General features: G+C 46.2%; 1 protein-coding gene across 1 annotated transcript; it reads left to right on the top strand.

The window, feature by feature from the left end:
* Window positions 1-397: 397 nt before the first annotated feature.
* T265_07690 (hypothetical protein) lies at window positions 398-18,722 on the top strand (the record flags this gene model as incomplete). Its single annotated transcript, XM_009173278.1, has 12 exons — window positions 398-461; window positions 506-676; window positions 778-1,104; window positions 2,015-2,585; window positions 4,284-4,386; window positions 6,379-6,660; window positions 9,331-9,769; window positions 11,384-11,769; window positions 12,327-12,678; window positions 15,904-16,118; window positions 17,490-17,507; window positions 18,474-18,722. The coding sequence occupies 12 exons, from the start codon at window positions 398-400 to the stop codon at window positions 18,525-18,527; spliced, it is 2,982 nt and encodes a 993-aa protein (XP_009171542.1).
* Between the last annotated feature and the right edge of the window lie 508 nt (window positions 18,723-19,230).

Genomic DNA, 19,230 nt, shown 5'->3' on the forward strand with positions numbered 1-19,230 from the left:
AGACCATGGAGGCGAGATGGCTCAGTGGTTAGAGCGCGAATTTACTGACTGGAAGGTTGTGGTTCGAATCCAACCTCTGCCTCTCGAATTTATTTGTCTAGGCTTGGGCAACCTGGCAGTATCCCAGTCCTTGTGCTTCCTTCTGGTGGCATGCAGTTACGCGCCGAAACGGTGCTACGGCTGAACGATTACACTTAACTGACTATTCGTGAAGTCCAGCGTTTACTCTAAAGGTGCAGCAAGCTGAATTAACCAGGATATTTTCCCAATTAACTAGTGTTTTTATTGATGAACTGCATCCAGTTTTCTTCCTTATTTCAGCCTCACTTATATCTCCGCCGCTTTGTTCACATCCACTTAGCTTGCATGCGGTCGATCGTAGATTTACTTCCGCACAATGACGCAATCTGTTCCGGAATATTTCACTCTCCTTCCTTCAGAAATATGTCGTCTTGTGCTGGGTAAGCCCCCTTGTCAATTCCATATTTCCGACTTGTTTTTCTAGGCTATCTAGTTCACTCCGGTCCCGAGTCCGCCGCAAAAGTACTTTTCAGCGAAAGCATCCATTTGTCTGAATTACGGGCACAATACAAGACAGTCACTGACTTACCCCTACATCTCACACAATTCACTTTGCTTGATCTGGTATACGATTACTTGCGAATTGCTAATTCAGGTCAGTTTTTTCGAGTTTTGTTTGCCTGTGAAACGATCGTGGTCTCGAACGCGAAAGCACATCCACATTTCGTCCACCTGCCTCTCGTTCTTCATCTACAGTCGCCCACCAGTTGTCCAAACTTGGGGTCGTATGTCGATTGGGTGCTGTATCAACTGTGCTTCCGCATCTGCTGAAAACCAACCCAAACGCATCTGCCGGCCGCCGAATCAGCCCCGTTTTTCCCACTCGACCTTCATGGATGCCATTAGGCAAGACCTATTTGCCACCGCGGATTGTGCACGGAGAACCTAAAGGACCTGTTCGACTACCTTTGCTTGCCGTTCGTCCGCACCTATACTCCGACGGTGTCAGTGGTGTACCCGGTTCTCGCACGTCGAGTGCCACCGATGTCCCTTCACAACTTCCTAGTATCGTGAGTATTCAAGGTATGGAACTTCTACTAGCGTGGATGTCTATTTGGGCATGACCGATATGTTTCGTCTTCCTGTTGGTGTCTTTTCCCCTTTCTGTTCAGTGTTCCCCATTCATTGAACAGTACTTCTGTCGGATTGTACTGATTGGTTTACTTATAGATAAGAATGTCGAACACATTGGTAGTCATTTCACTTCGCGAGGGTCTTCCTCGAGTATCGATCGGTCCTGTCGAACGTGTATGCCTTGCTTCTTGCATTCAGCGACCTTCGACCACTACGGTGAACGATGGGCTGAAAAACTGAGAAGTACTTCTCAGATGAAATGTTCGTTTTTCTGAATTATACATCCTTTTGAGCTACTTGTTGTTGGCTGGTAGTATGAAGGGATTTGGAAATATCCGATAGAAATTCTGCCCTTTCAATGAAATCAGTCTACACGGAAAAGCAAAGAATCATCAACAATAAGGATGAAACGGATGTACAGTGCTTCTCTCCTTTTTCGCCACAAGACGAAATTTCGGTTGAGAAATCTCAGTGTCCTCAGTACATGTTGTGGAACTTCCGGAGAATTTTCTATCATTTGTCAAGTTCTCTCGTCCTAACCCTTTGCGTGTCCTCAGTACATGTTGTGGAACTTCCGGAAAAGTTCTCTCGTCCTAACCCTTTGCGCCGATACCTTGTGACCCCTCTGGTTTTTTAAGCTACACTGGGATCAGGTATGGTTTGTGAGTGTGTCGGTGCGCAATGTAATTCAACCATCTATCCGCTCTGTAGAATTGGAAACGTCTAGTTTTTTTGTTTGTTTGTTTGTTACGGACTGAACTTGAAGTAACTGTCTCCAATTCTTCTTCTCAGTTGACATTCCGGGCGGACTCGTCCGCAATTTTATGCTCACCAAGATTTGTCCACCCTTACTTTGCAGGCAATGTAGGAATTCCGCGTGTTCTGTCGTCAGAACCGTCGTCATCTTCAACCTCGAATTCCCGACCAGTGATACGCCTCTATCGTAACCCGGTTGGTACAGGCCCACCTTCCGTTCTAAATATGGTCGAAGAACAGAAACTAGATGAAGCTTCCGATGTCCTGTCGTCCTCACCACCTTGTTCTCAGACTACTGCACCCACAGAGCACAGTGAACCGACCCCCACAGACACAAACCCCGAACTCCTACCTGCTGAGGAGACTGAAAGAGTCGTGGTTGATGAACCTACTGTCAGTCTACCGGAGGATCCAATTGCAGAAGCCGAAGAAGTGCCACCTTCTCCGGTCGATGCATCTGATGAGGAGGTTGAACAGAAACTGGAAACCAGTGTAGAGACTGGCATTGAAAGTACGACAGAAGTGAAATCGGAATCTCAGGCACCGTTCACGGTCTTTCAACATCTACCACCTCCTACTGAGACTCCTGCAGTTCCCTCCGTAGATGTCACATGTGACCGAGCTTCCGATGAGGCGATTTCAAAGGCATCCTCGAAGACCAAAAGGCGCAGATGGTATGTGAAGGTGAATTTACTCTTGTTTTATCTCTTTATCCCGCTGTTGGTTTACGCCACCCTTGTTTGACTCTGAACTCTGCATTTTAACACGATGAGTGACTCATGCCAAGTTTTTGCCGGGCAGTTTGATGACTCGCGAATAGTTAGTCTGCTCTTGTTGTCCTCCGCTCATCGTACGTAGAATTACTGAGCGACACCGCTCGCATTACCGACGAATTTGAGGCAGCTAACATGACCATCATGTACAAATCTTAGCAGATGCCTAGCTACTGGGGGAGAATGGGTGTTTTTAAAAAAATCTGTCAAGGCTATTTTACTGTTATTGGCTAGTACTGTGATGGTTTGTCCCTTCAGTGACTTGTCGAGGGAAAACAAATTAATAATGATTATTCAGCTGTGACACTTGTGGTGTCTAGCTGACATGCCACCCGAAGGTAGTATCAGGGCTGAGATACTGCCAGGTTGCCCAAGCCTGTACAGGAGCAGTCAGGATGCCGGGGTGGTGTTCGAATCACAGACACTGAGCTATCTTGCCTCTTGTCGAGAGGGTGTTGACTTAGATAACGTCGTGGTCATTGCCCGTTGACACTGAATCTTCAGTGGTATATAGTCATAGGAATATCTTGAAAATCCTCGTAATGAAAGTATACGTGAGAACATGGCGGGGACTTGATTTAAGCACACCACAAATATCAATAGGCCCACACATCTGCAAACACTTGCCTGTTAATCTGGGTGTTATCAGAGTTCGAACCCAACCTTTGCCTCTCGAATTCCCTTGTCTAGGCTTGGGCAACCTGGCAGTATCCGAGCCCTCTTGCTTCCTTCGCGTGGCATGGCAGTTAGGCACCGAAAGGGTGCTGGTCCGGTTGGAACATCAGATCAGGGCCAACGAAGTAGTTTTCAGCAGAAAAATGAACGATTCTCCCCCAACAGATCAACTTTCCGTTGGTTATGCCGGTTAGGTTATGTACGTTCTGTGCTAGTCGATCGTTTCTTCGCTCGGATGAAAACGACCGAGAGGCAATGACTTGATAACGAAATAATAAGCCACTTATAAGTCAATTCAATGGCGTTTGTAACCACGGTTGGGGACGCCTAGACGAGGCCATACTGCGTGTAAAGCCACCACCTCCGCCACGCAGCTATCTCACTCCCTGCCCTACCGAACCAACAGAATCATTTGTCGTTAGCGTGCTGCTTGGGCCATCGCCCCCAACGTGTGCCTCTTATTTGTACTTATCCCTGTTGAACAAAGCTGTATCAGCTATAGCCAATGTACTTTGATACTCAGTAGATAGTTGAATAACTGGACGGAAGTCCTATCTCCTCCGAACACAAACGCCTGGACTGGTGTGTGTGTGTGTGTGTGTGTGTGTGTGTGTGTGTGTGTGTGTGTGTGTGTGTGTGGATGCACTTCATTTGTTTGTGCCATGCCGCAATAGTCATTAAAAACGCTACCCCGGGGGTCCGGCATGGTCGAGTCACCTCAATTATCGTTAATTTGTCCACAATATGGCTAAAGGAACCGGACTGATTCTTGCTGGGACGAAATTCGAATTCGTACGGTCATCGAGCTTCATGTGGATTAATGACACTCATGTATTTACCCAGTTTTGTGCTGCTGTTATTTGCTGATATCATGATATCGTTTGTATCATTCGCTTCACCGTACACATCTTTTTAACCCCACAGGATTCCCCCACGTCACATGGTGACCGCACCGGAGGTTCCCGAAGCCACTGGGACAACATCTGCCGCTGAGAGCAGTTCCGCTGAGGACGATGTGGATCTTGAGGTCAGTCAGTTCTACAGAGCGATACCATTTTTGCACACATCTTTTAACTGTAGACGTGTAATCCGGAGGGATTATGCTTCGCACAGCCTAATTGTTCTATCTGTTTTCCTTGCTTGGACTGTCTTTTTTATTAGGAACGGTGTTCTCATTCGCGTGGGGAACTGATTTTTTATGACCAACCACTAATACTGTTTGTTTCACTAGCTGGGTGCACACTGAGGCTTTGCACAGCCCGAGTGTTCTATTTGTTTTCCTTGCTTGGACTGTCTTTTTTTTAATTAGGAACTCAAAGGTGTGCGTAATATGAATATTTCAGACAGTATCCAAACCCGACTTTTTCAAACTGCACTTGTGTAGGGATGAAAGGAAATAAACAAAGTGGATACTCCAGTAACCGACGGCAAATGTTCCGGAGGTTCTACACGTACAAAATCATGAATGCTTTGACATTGAACGTTTCATGACAATTCAGGCATATTTGGACTTGTGGCCAGAAAAAATCGGAGATGCTGGTTACCCTCTAATCCGGTATTCACTCAGGTTTCTGTTGTGTGAATGCGATAATCAGGAAAGACTGAAACTCGAGTGTTTATCTTCTTTTTCACACGGCAATTTAGAAAGGCGCTTTTCAAACTTGGGTCGGTGAAGTGGACATATTACGTCGTTGGGGTCCATATGTCATCCTGCACTGGGGTCCGCCTAGATACAAGTTTTATGAGGTTTAGCCTTTGTCCCGAAAGGGGGCGAGGTGGCTCAGTGGCTCAGTGGTTAGAACGCGAATTTACTGACCGGAAGGTCTGTGGTTCAAACCCGGCCACTGCGTCTCCACTTACCCTGTTTAGGCTTGGGTAACCTGGCAATATCCCAGCCCTCGTACTTCCTTCTGGTGGCATGGCAGTTGGACACCAGTAGGGTGCTGAACGATAGTTTTGCCCTCAGGAATTTGAGTGAGTGAGAAGTTCGCACTTGAACTGTCAGTCAGTTCCGTGATTCAAGGACGAGTGGTTCTTTATCCTATCCAAGTGCCATTTAGTCACTGCTGATCAGCATTCTTGGTCGACTGATTTAGCCTTGGACTACCAACCTGAATGTTGCGAAATTCGAATCTCCCGCTGGACTGCTGCCTGAATGGGTCAACCGTAAAGTGCTTTTAAGCTTTTCGATAGCTGTTCAACACTCTGATCAACCACCGATGTCACTATTCCGGTACACTTCCAATGTATCCTTACGCACCAGGTCTCTCCCTCATTGAACGTTTGCTTTTCCCTCTCTAAGACCTTCAATAAGGAAGTAGTAACCGTCCATTTACCGTCGAATAGTTTTCAGCAACCTTGTGAGTAGTTTCTTTTTTGTGAAGATAACCGTCCCGTTGTGACACTTGCAGTTCCTAGCTGCTATGCCTTTCCAGGAAAAAACGATGGCTAAGATGCTGCCAGGTTGCCCATGAGCAGTCGACATGCAGATGTCGGGTTCGAACAACGGACCTTCCGGTCAGTTGGTCCACTAAGCTACCTTGAACTCAGGATTTAAATATAATCAGACAGGGCAGCGAAACGGTGGTGAGTTGGCTCAGTGGACAGGGCGCGAATTCACTGACCGGACGGTGTGTGGTTCAAACTCGACCTCCGCCTCTCGACTTCTATCTAAGCTTTGGCAACCTGGCATTATCCCAGCCCTCCTGCTTCCTTCGGGTAGCCTAGCAGCTAGGCACCGAAAGGATGCTACAGCTGAACGACTATTGAAGCACTGAAGCAATGATGTCAACAATGACCTTGATCTCTCTGATTAGGGCGATGATGATGGTGATGATGGCGAAGACCCAGCTTTATTCAGTGTTATTTTGATTATTTTTGGTATTTCTTTTCGAGTTGACAACTTTTGTGATGGGGATGCATCTTTGTCCAATCACGCTAACGGAATTTGTATAACTCGCTTCTAGTCACGCCGAATTTGACTTCAACGCACTTTATAATGTGTATGCATACTTTTCAGCGATTTATTGCCGCTCTTCTCGATCACCCCGAACAAGTGGCTGGCCATATCAACGCCAAGATCGGTGGACAATCAAAGTCGGTTGTCGTTCAAACTCATCCATTGCGGCTATCTCCACCCAAGTCAAGCCACTCGTGTTTTTCATCAACTCGCCCTGTGAGATCCTCGTCACCGGAGGACCAGATCCTTACAGACAATTCTCTTTCACCATCTTCCATGCCACTGCACCCACCTCATTCAAGCGTACCAACGTCAAACGATCCTGGCGCTGCATTATTAAATGTAAGTCCAGCTCACTCCGCTTACACCACAGCACTGATTATCTGCTCTCCTAGCTAGCAACTTGCGCTTGTTCCTTGCGCTTGTGTTGTTCTCTTCGAAGTCACCGAAACGTGTGATGACGCAAAATATAATGTAGAATTACTCAACTCATGCGAGGAACTATGCCTTTCATGTCTTTCTCACGGTACCACTCACGCCGAATCCGATCTCTGGTGTCCAGTACGGTGCTGAAATCATTTTAGTTTAAAGCCATATATAGTCTTGGCGCTGGAGCTCACGGGACCGTGATGTGATGAGTTGTTCATCTCTATGATCCACTGAGCTATACTGGGGGCTTAAGGTTTGACATCCGCAAAGTTCCTCGTAGGTTTTCATAAAGGAAACTACTCACAAGGTTGCTAAAACCCTTTTGACAGCCCACGACCGGTTTCGCCCTTCTTGGGGCTCATCAGGTAGGCGCAGTCCCCGAGTTTCCGTCAACCTTATGATCTACTTGAACCCAAATTGCACTGTTTTCGAGAAATACACTCATCTGCAAATCAATTTGGTTTTCACGGGAGACTCAATTGAATCTCTCGTTTATGATGTTCTCCAGCTGAATGTGCTGCACACAGGCCGCCTCATCATTCAGTTGGCACGATATTCGAGATATCGAAGTATATTTTCATAAAGGAAACTACTCACAAGGTTGCTGAAAACTCTTTGACAGCCCACGACCGGTTTCGCCCTTCTTGGGGCTCATCAGGTAGGCGCAGTCCCCGAGTTTCCGTCAACCTTATGATCTACTTGAACCCAAATTGCACTGTTTTCGAGAAATACACTCATCTGCAAATCAATTTGGTTTTCACGGGAGACTCAATTGAATCTCTCGTAGGTTAGTCAGTGTAGAGAGGTTTGTCGGACTGTCTCCTGGTCTCCTGGGTTCTCTCTGCATTGTTGTATGCAATTTGTCAGAACCAGGGATTCGGGACTGTGTTTGAACGGACTGTCCGTTCGCTCTGTTCCAACTTCCGACTGCACACCTCTGGGGACGCGGAGCTCGCTGGAGCTGTATATACCGGGATGGGTACTTTGTTGGGCGATCGAGCGGAGAAGTTCTTACTTGATTGATAGTCGCCTCTATGTGGTTCGTTTGGCAACGCCCATAGAAAAATTTCGAAAAATTTCGAAAAAATTTGAGGTCTATCACTCCCTGTTTATTGCCTGCTTACACCACGACCAACTGTAGCTCTGTTACTTGAACGCTACGGTTGGTAGACTAAGCGCTGCTAAAGCCGAATCGGGCGGTCGTCTTGGATTGGACACGCGACGCACGGACAAAGTAGATCGCCTGCTTCAGATGTGTGCCGATCACAGACTGTTCCTTTGCGGTGCCGATTTCCGGAACAGCGGAAATCACTTGACAACGTGGTACCCACCAGCAAACCAGCCCCGAATCCCAACAAACACATTGCCATCAGTTCCCAATGGTAATCAGTTTTTGTCTATCCCTCTTCTCTGTTGGGGCGAGCAAGATATCTGAATTCCAACTGCTTCGTCTCCAACTCGCTTGGCACCGCCCGTGTTGCGTCTGATAGATGCGGGAGACGTTCGGAAAACTTCATAGTGAGATACATCTGAGTCCGTCTTCAAAGAGTTGGTTCTTCCGGCATTGTACTTTGTTAGCTCTGTGATGCATAGTATGTAACATCCACAATATGTTTTCTGCTGCGGTTTTCGACGGATAAAGGCACGACAGACAATTCTTCGGTCCGTCGGTTTGGGAGCAGAACATGAGCTAAAACTTATAACCAGTCTCCGCTGTTATGGACTCTCGCTTCTCCGAATTATTAAACCTTACGTCTTTCTGCGATAGTGAGCGATAGTTATGTCGACGTAGCATTATGGGTATGCCGGGGAGGTTCTCTTTCGCGAGTTCCGGGCCGTCTTTTTGTTTTTCAAGGATTTCCCATTTTCCGCTCGTCTGCCCTACCTGAAATATCCCACAACCGCTTAAGTTTTAAACATTATAAATATATCAAAAAGAATATAAATACCGTGGAACTTGTTACTCTTTTTGGTTCTCGTATCAAAGGCCGCTTGAGTCCAACTGCGTAGGTGCTATTTCATCCGTATAAATGTCATGTTTTTTCCAATATAACTACTCTCAAAAGCTAAGGCGACCGCCTTGTAGAACGTTTCATGACACCTCAAGAAAACCCGGATTGATCTTGTGTATATAACGATTCATCTCACCTGATATTTTGCTTAAAACATCAACTAGCCATCCACTACCACCCCTGTACTTTGAACGTGTTAACAAAAGCTTCACTGAGTGTTCCCGATTCAGGGCGAAGTACATGATGGATGGCTCATTCAATACGGTTCACATTCTGCTCCGTGGTCGGTAGATTTCTCAGATAAATGCTTTTGGCTGCAGATTTTGTTGAAACCTACAAGTAAGGGAGCGTGAGTGAAGCCGCTTCCAACTTGACAGCTACCGGTCCGATACTGTTAGGCTAATACGACAACCATATCTCGTGCGATGTTGTTCCCGGCATGATGCGTTCTGTCTGACATATATTAGTTAGGATAAGCGGAACCATTCTAACGTTTACACACCTTACTTGCAGGATACTCGTGTTCTTTGTTATTCTCAGTTGGACCTCTTATTGCATTTTTTAATCCAAGGTCGATGATCTGGACTTCTGCATCGATCAGCTGCTGTCTGAATTCGACGCTGCTGATGCCGAGATGGAGGATTTGCCCGATCAGCTCATTCCTTCGGCAACTCCAGTTCCCACAGACGTGGTAGAATTATCCGTCCCCTCGAGGGCATCAACTCCTGCTGTTCTGCCGGCGGCTAACCCTAAGCAATCTGAGCCGAAATTCAATTCCAGACTTGCCTCTAAGTCGCCTCGACGCCCTGCCTCTCCACTGTGTCTCAGTCAACTTACCAGAACAGCTGTGGTGGCCGAATCCCCAAATAAACGCCGCCGGTTTTATGCAAGTGAGGCACATAACGGTGGAGCTTTACGCACTCCAGACGGGAAGATCCCGGATTTCGGCCCCCAACAAGTTCAGTCGCTTCAGAAAGATTTATTTTCTACCGAGTGTGCGATGCAATTTTGTAAGTGCTTTTCTGATAATATCCTTACCGAAATCGGAGCATATTTGGTGGGAAAATACTGAGCGTTTTGGTTGGATTGTATTGAAGAAACAACGTTGGTAGATCGCGGTTTTACTGCTCGGTGTGTTGGCCTCCACGGCGGCCCCTACCAGAAGGACGCCATTCGCTGTGAAATCGCTGGTGATCAGAGAGCATACCTGTAAACCTAATGCATTTCTTAGTGACCAGAATGCCGCAGAAAAACATCTGCTCAGTGGCTTTCATAGAAAAGGGAATAGATTAGTCACAAAGAACACAATGGTCCGAAAGCAGGACCTACCTGTTGATGAACTTTCGGACTAATTTTTTGCGGTTTCAGATGTCTTAAACGTACTCGCTGTTTGCAAGATAGACAATACCATCAAATAATATCTGACCTACCCGCGATATCGAACAGGTATTCGGAGAAACGAACGAATTTACCGCCAAGTTTCCCCAAGAAGCGTTTTGTCTAACATTTAATTTAGTGTGTTCATTTCGCATTTTCGAACCCGCTCTCCGATGACCTGAAATTCATCTTATCCTGCCATTGGACTGTCACCATCCGTAGCGTAACTCGGCTAATCCAGTATTCTGATTGGGTAACGTTCTCGACCAATTGGAATTCGGCATTCGCAGAGTTGTTTTGTCGAAGCAGTGGCAATGAATGAGACTTTATTGAAAGAGTACTAGGCGGATCCAAGTTGGGACACTGAATCTTCGGTTAAAAACGGACAATTTACCGCTCGAACTGCGGCATACGTACAAGCGCAACACATCTGGTTTTGGCGTTCGCTCAGTTCTTCACGAAAAGTGCTCATGAAATGATGGAGAAACTAAATAAACTGCTGATTTTGGCTGGATGTTTTCCACCATACTGAGAATCACGAGAAACACACTCATTTGCAAACCAATTTGGTTTTCACGAGGGACTCAAGTGAATCTCTCGTTTATGATATTCCACAAGTGAATGTGCTGCACACAGGCCGCCTCATGTTTCAGTTGGCACGATATTCGAGATATCGCAGTATATTTTCATTTTCATAGAGGACACTACTCACAAGGTTGCTGAGAACTCTTCGACTGCCCAGGACCGGTTTCGCTCCTCATTTCATAAACGAGAGATTCACTTGAGTCCCTCGTGAAAACCAAATTGATTTGCAAATGTGTGTATTTCTCGAAAGCACTCTGATTTGGGTTCAAGTAGAACATAAGGTTGACGGAAATTCCGGGGACTGCGCCTACCTGATGAGCCCCAAGAAGGGCAAAACCGGTTGTGGGCTGTCGAAGAGTTTTCAGCAACCTTGTGAGTAGTTTCCTCTATGTTAGTATTGGTTACTTCACGCCATCGAGCTATAGATAGCTCATTGGTTACGATGCCGAACTGAAAGTCCGTCGTTCGACTGATTGTGTGTAGGTTCGGGCAACCTGGCAGTATCTCCGACTTCGTGCTTACTTTGGGTGGCGTAGCACTTAGGTAGCGAGTGTTATAGCTGAACGATGATCATACTATTAGCATGTCATTTTTCGTTTTTATTTTTTTCGCATAATTTTCTCTCTATTATATATTTCCCCCTTTTCGACTTTGTGACTCAGACGAGGAATTTGTCGGTTTCGATAGGACTCCAACGGTTTCCACAACTGATGACTCTAGATTCAGCATTCCCACCAAACCGAGAACGACCGGTGTTCAAATTGCCACCTCTCACTGTCCAATAGATATGGTCCAGCTAACGTCAGTTAGCGCATCACTGCACACCGGTGATCCTGGTGGTGAGGTTCAACGATGGTTTCCAGAGACACTCCCCAATAATGTTGCTTGTTTTGCAACAGCGCCTCCACTCAGTTCGACTGTGATGTCCACTGCCTCACCAATCTGCGTGCCGTCTTCCATTCTCCCACACATATCCACCCTTTTACCTGCTGTGGAGCATCGGCGACCAGTCTGTGTGAACAGCACAGACGTGGGAGTCGGTAAACCGGTAGGTTTGTTTTTGCACCCGCTGATTTACCGCATGACTCGTGCAATGTTGTCGAGATGCCATTGAGGAGTAGCTTCCAGAACATAGGTGAACAGACTGTGGGGGATGCTGCCGCCCCTAATTTTTCGTAGTTGTTACAGAGAACAACGGGAAGTTCACAGATGGTGGTCGACCTCGGTGCAGATTGCTGCCAGTACTGCATGATGATCACCACTCGTTTTAAACCAAGTTTCCCTGTCCTGACTCAAATCCAAGCAGTGTAGTGTAGACAATCCCATGTTCCCCACTGCAAAGGGAACCCCGACAGTTTTTGTAGTACGGTACACGAATTAGTACCACAACTAGCTTTTCAGTTCCGTAGGTTTGATGCTCGAATTCATTAGATTGTAAATTATTTGACGAAACTAGGTTGCTGAACAAAAATTTGAAAAAAAGATTGACCTACTGGTTGAGTTGAAACTTTTGATACCGACTTTGCTAAATGTATCTTGACAGACTTTACACACTGCTCTTTAGTTGAACGAAATTCTGTGGAGTGTGCTTTCTCGTATCCCTAGCTTCTTCCATCTACTTTCTTCACGGGTACTCCTGAGTCCCACACCACCATCTCCACCGCGACTTCAACCCTCACCGGATCCGTCTCCAGACCACCGACTCTGCAATTCACCTCAGTCGGCTCGACAAACGGTGCCCCACAGACCATTTTGTTCTACCCCACAGTTCATCCGACTGTGACGTCGACTGTGACGCCCGTCAGAAGAGAGGCGCTTAGAGGGCTGAACTTGGCGACTAACGTATCTTCTAGTTCGAATATTCTGACAGTGCCGTCCATTTCCAACCTTGGTTCCATCGAAAATTTGGATGGCAAACCGGTTATCATTCACCTCCCTCCGTCGGCCTCGATCGTCGGTGAGTAGAGATGAACGTTCCGTTTTGTTTTGGTTTTATCAAAAGGACCCGACGTCCATGTTGCCTTTTTCTCGCAAAGCGTTAAATGATACTCAGAACGCTACTGAAATCCGTCCAGCGCACTCGACCGGAAAGTTGAAAATAACAGTCGACTATGTCTTCAGCAGAGCAATATTCATGGGCGTTATCCTGCGTGAATCTTGATGGGAGGTTTTATCTGGATGGGGCTTGCGCTTCGCCTCGACTGATTCATTCTATCCGTCTGAGTGGATTCCAGATGGATTCCCCACGCAACAACTGGCTGACTTTTATGGCAATTAGGCATTGGATTTCTGCAGTCATCCACTATAGGCTTCAGGCGTGTTCTGTCAAATATCCGCTTGTCTGATAGGCTGGTATAGGCTCTCTTCCGAAAACGATAATGTTGGTAGAACTGGCAGATGGCGAGATGGCCTAAGTGGTTAGAGCGCGAACTTGCTGACCGGAAAGTCCGTGGTTCGAACCCGACCTCTGCCTCTCGACTTACCCTATCTAGGTTTGGACAGTCTGGCAGTATCCCAGCCTCGTGTTTCCTTCGGGTGGCATGGTGGTTAGGCACTGAAAGGGTGCTACAACTGGACGACTGGCACTATGACCCATCATTTCATTCGGACGTACGCGTGTACATTTCGTGGATGTCGAATACCGACGGCAATACCTTGCCAATACGGCTTATACGTAATGGGTCCTTTGGAATTATGCAAACATGGGAAACATGGTTAGTGCGCATTGAACTTCTATCGCGAGAATAACGCGCATTAAGTGCAACGTGTCGATGTTCATTTGCAGGGTCTACTTTGTCGCTAATGACAGATTTCCCAACCCACAGAGTGATTCAGAGAGTTACTCTTTACGTAACCATGTTAGCCTCGCTGCAGCTGTGCACGGACCAACAAGCCTCTTGCTCAAGGGAATAAAGTCTAGAACACGTTAAATTTTGTTTTTCGACAATCCGATTGAACCATAGAAGTCAGCATCTCTGTCGGACTTGTCTGGGGGTAACGATTTAGCATTAGTTTAATACTGAACTGAGTAATTTGTTAAGTTGCCCAATCTGCAGACTGCGCTCAAGGCACAAATCTAGGGTTTTACGGGGCGAGATGGACCAAGTGGTTAGAGCGCAAATTTACTGACTGGAAGGTCCGTGGTTCGAATCCGACCTCTGCCTCTGGACTTCCCATGTCTAGGCTTGGGCGACCTGGCATTATCCCAGCCTTCGTATGGCATGTCAGCTAGGCGCCGAAAGGATGCAAGCTATTAGTGTTTCTCCTCCACTCTTAGTGAAACAGTTTTGGTTATTCAGGCTTTATCCTCGAAACTAGTCGTGAAGTAGGACCATTCAATTTGGCTGGCGCCGAAAGGATGCAAGCTATTAGTGTTTTTCCTCCACTCTTAATGAAACAGTTTTGATTATTCAGGCTTTATCCTCGAAACTAGTTGTGAAGTAGGACCATTCAATTTGGCTAAACTATACAGAACTTGATGTGATTCAGTGGTTGAGGCGCAAACTCACTGACCGGAATTTGCGGGGTTCGAACACAATGCCGGCATCTCCTGGCTAGGCTTGGGTAAACTGGCAGTATCTCAATCCTTCTGCTTCTTCCGGGTGGCATGACAGCTAGGCACCAAAAGGGGTTTTACAGCTGGATTGTACAGGTCTGTTGCTCGACGTTCCAGCCACTTTGGATCACGTACTTGAGGGGTAATTTCAGAATATGACTCAGTGTGACTTGTGCCCCAGCCAACACTATGTATGATTTCTGTGGACCAAGGTCTACATTAGGTTTCATCAGCTTGAGCCCCATGTGGTTGCCTTGTTTAACACATGCTAAGTGCAAGGATGGTTAACTACACACAACGGTTGTTCATTCTCTCTTTCATGCTGACACTGCAGAAGTTTTTCTTGAAAAAGTTAGGACAACTCTGAAGTGTCTCCTTCTTTCCATTCACTGTCTGTGTGATGAAAGGCCTCAAAGGTTGGGTTTCTTGAGGAAGGGATTGAAGTCGTATATCTGGAAGAGCGCGATTTCAAATGGTTTCCTTTCTACGTAGAGAGAAAAACGTGATCTAAGGTCGTACGTCGTATGGCTGAGTTAATCTCACAGAGCTATACGTTGTTCTCTCTCTCATCCTTGTTTTTTTCAGTCTTTCACCGTTCATTTGTCTTCTCCTGGCCTCTGAACTATTCTGGTACCGACTATCTAGAGTTCAGCATAATGTTCATCATGTTCTCATGGTAACAGTTATTGTGGCCGGTCAATGTACTTCCTGCCGACTAGTCTTATGTTAATTTACCACTGCATACCACGTCTGGGCCATAAATTTGCGTCAGTTCAGGGTCCTTTGGACTGTCTGTCTGAAATACGGAAACCAGCGGTTTAGGGACGGTGCCGTTGTGTTAGATCGTGCGGCCATGGATAACTCCAAAGAGATAGACTGGGGCGAACCACGGCATCAATTGTGAATTTGCCGAAAGTGCTGCCTGTGCAACGCGAACTCGTATTCTGTAAGGTGAGACTTTACTTTTTTCTTAAACTGAGGAGTTTTGGCTCGATTTTGTTTGGAAAACAAAGGGAATTCGCAACTCCGACACACGTTTCTCTTCTATGATCCACAACACCAATCGTGACCTCATGAACTCACTGCACTTCTCGCCGCGACTTCAAATACCACACCTACCTACTGATTAAATTACAGTAGCTTGAACTAATCAAAAAATTCCTGCCAACTCCTATGATCATGTCGAATTATCGGATATCCTGTATGTTCGCCACGGAATTAGTCGTCATATGCAAGACAATATCTTCTGTCCTTCTGACCAGTAGTGATGATGCTCACAATGGTTTCTGACAAGTCCGGGGATTTCCTCTCCCAACTTTGGTGGTGCTTTTGGTGTCTTTGGTTGTTCTGTTTTGACGCGAGTTCCCATTGGTAGTTTCTTCTATCCAACTGGTGAATATGGTTCAGTCTTCTACGAAGAACACACCTAGCGTCACGGTAACCGTATGGGTTACATTCCTTCCATTCGATAGACCAACGCATCATGTGTAATTCTCCCATAATCATCATCCAGTGCCATTTAGTGACTTTTATTGGCAACCTTATTACCACAGATGGTACTGCAACTTTGCAGCTTGTTGTCCATCACACCTACACTCTATTTGTGTACCTTACTTTATATGACAGGAACTTCTGTGTCCGGACAACTACAGACCGTCTGTCTACCTCCCCAGTCTCAGTGGACAGGCCAACAGACGACGATCATACTCCCGTTCAACGTGGATCTGGACAGCCCCAATCCCTACAGCCTTCTTCAGTCTTCCGGATCTGCGAACAGTGCACCAAAAGGCGTTGTTCCTACAGTCACCGACAAGGAAAATCGACCTCCATTAGTTGTACAGGTGTGCTTTCCCCTGGGATGTGGTCGGTTACCGACACGGACCGAATGCCTGAATTGCTTGAATTGGATTTCGTTCCTTTTACTGGTTGTTCGCAGTCAGCGCATTTCTCCATCCAGTTAGGTGGTCTGGCCTTTGTTGTTGAAACAAACAGTGTACAAAATAGCAAATGTTAGGAACGATAGGGGCGGGGGATTCGAGGACAGTCAAGCTGGTCGAACGGGGTCGCCCGTGTACACCCTCATTTTCTCATCAGTCCGGTCCCTTCTCATGTGTAGCGTTGAGTTTAATGCGCCAACTAGGCGATGACGTGCTGTTTGCAATGCATGATTTAGGTAGGGTAGCTGGTTTCTGTAGGGGGTTGAACGCATACACGATATTGCTGAGTCGTTTCTCGTCAGTGGCGTAATACGTGACGCGTAGAGCCTTTCACTTTTGACGATATGCAGTTCGGCGAACATATGTTTTCGGTAAGTAGGACTGCAGATTAACCGACAAACACCGGATGAAACAGAATGCAGAAATGCCGAGTTAACAGTCAGGCAGCATGAATAGCAACCAGGTAACAAGAGTGGCGGTTTTTTCCTGGTTACTTGGTCGATACGCCCGTCAGTCGGGTTGATTTGGAGAGCCACTTCTGCGCCAACAAAGTTGGACTCACTCGATTCTCATAGCGATCGATTTGGCATCAACTGTCGAATTATTTTTGAGCAATTGTTTGGGATCCGATAAATGGTACTAAACGGTGGCTTGAATTCGTCAGGTAATTTACGACTGTACTGTCGCTAGACTCCCTAATCGCCATTCTGAGAAATTTCGGATGATGTTTTACGATTACTTTTGAAGCACTTTTGGCAAAGCGGTCGATATGGTTTGCAGGTGATGCGAATGGACTACCTTTGATGAGTCTAGGGCTGTGGAAGAGCCACAGAACGAAAGCTTTCGCTGAACAACAGTGTACTTTTCTGACTGACACTTCTATCCCATTTGTAGTGTATTTCGAAGGTCTGTCACGCTTGAAGGATGGCCGTTTAGATATTGGGTTTTGTTGACGGTGAACTGTTTATCCATCATTGGTTGCTTCCGACATCCTTTGCCTGAGTTGTAATTCCCCCGCCAGGCAGCGAAATAACTTTTAGTTGCATGGTATATCGTTGAAACTATTCAGTTCAGAGGGAAAACCTTATCGCAAATAGCCAGTTTGTCGGAAGCTTCCGGCATGTCTCTTTGTCACGATCTGGTTTCAAGACAAAGCCAGTGATTTACACTGTATCAAGGTTCTTTTCGTTCGTTCAGGTGGTATTTTGAAACTGCAGGTTCAGTTTGCCATTGCGTTCTGGCTCCGTTACTTTTCTGTTTTCTTCCTTTTCACAGACGTCCTCGCGTCGAAAGGTGAGCATCACTATCGTAAATTACTGCTTGTCCGCTCCCGCTCCTCCTTGCGGTTCCAGTGATCATCTTGAACCAAGCGCACACACCGAAAAACGTTTAACACCTGGGTTTGACAACGGCACTAAAATTCATGCGATATCTTGTCCCTGCTGTTATTGAACTTGATGTGGAGTAAAGGAGGCAGAGGGGCGAGATGGCTCGAGTGGTTAGAGCGCGAATTTACTGACCGCGAGGTCCGTGATTCGAACCCGGCCTCTTCCTCTCAGTTTCCCCTGTCTAGGCTTGGGCAACCTGGCAGTATCCCAGCCCTCGTGCTTCCTTCGGGCGGAATGGCAGCTAGGCACCGAAAGGGGGTACAGTTGAATGGTTTTTTGAGCTCCGAACCGTTTATAGTGAAATTAGACAATATTTATCGATGGAAATTTTGCCCAGTACGTGAGGTTGAAAAGTCGCGAAGCATTGTACACTTCACGAAACTCCATGGGGTTTCACTCCAGCGATTCCCTGGTTTGTAGTTTGAATACTTAACCGTTCGGCTGGTTAGCAGTATGATTAAGTCACAGGATACGATCCAATCCTGGAATCCGCACCACGCAACGACTTGTTCACTGGTTTAATGATTGAGGGTTTCCAATTAGATTATTGAAAACCCTTTTTGGCAGGCGACCCTCACGAAGTGCAAAACCGAACACTTCTGGTCATAATCCTCACATTTTGGAAATTCTGTGTTCGACTGTGGTGTTTTCAGACAAAAGAGCATTTCCTCCTTGTAAACATTGTTTATACACGTGACACCTGTGTGAGCTGATTGTCTGGTACTCATGGAATGAATATTTAGTCGACCCACTTTATGATTGGTAAATATAGTGATGGGCCGTCGTGAGATCTCGCGATCGGCGCCTGGCATCGTTTATCTATGCTACTTACACATTAGCAGTAGTCTGTATTTTATTTTTGTCGCTTCAGGTGCTCAACTTGGGCTCGCTCGATGTGGATCACATCCTATCACAATCGCACTGATTTATTCCACGAAATAGTACATCAATAAAGCAAATATTTTTGTACGTTTAGATTTGTCCTTTCCGCAACGCTTATTTCTTATTTCTTCACGTAAAGCTGTGTCGTTTCCGGAATATATATTTTTTAACTTCCTGACTTATTCAATTTTCTGGCTGTGAAGATGATAATCTCTAATGAATATTTTGTAGAAAGGATGCAAGACAACAATCTGTCGAAGCAAGAATGAACCGTACAGGAAGCATGAATAAGGTGGAAAGGAAATCAATACCGTATAGGCTCACACACGTTTAAAGCCATCACCCCTAATGTCCAGTGGATCCATTTGCTTTTTAGAGGGGATTTTTGTGAGGTAATAAATGACAAAGCACACTGAATTTCAAAGCTTGTTCAGCAAGATGGAGACCTTATATCAAATGTTTTTTCCGCTTCACTTCGCTGGTGGTTTCCTCGGATTGTTTGTCTAGATTACTCCGCCTGATCTGATCACAAACGAAACGCAAATATCGGTAAAAACCGGCGTCTTAATTCAAAGCAACTGATCATTCATGCTGTAGCCACAATGTTTGGTTGGCTCTGGGAATAAACTACATAAGTGTTATATCTTCCGACTAGCCAATCTGTGGTATCTGCTGCTGACCCGCTCCAGTGCCTCAAAAAAGACTCACAGAAGGGAACACAACAGCTATATTCTGGACAGGCTAGT

Source organism: Opisthorchis viverrini, assembly GCF_000715545.1.
Source record: "Opisthorchis viverrini unplaced genomic scaffold opera_v5_182, whole genome shotgun sequence".
NCBI lineage: Eukaryota > Metazoa > Platyhelminthes > Trematoda > Opisthorchiida > Opisthorchiidae > Opisthorchis > Opisthorchis viverrini.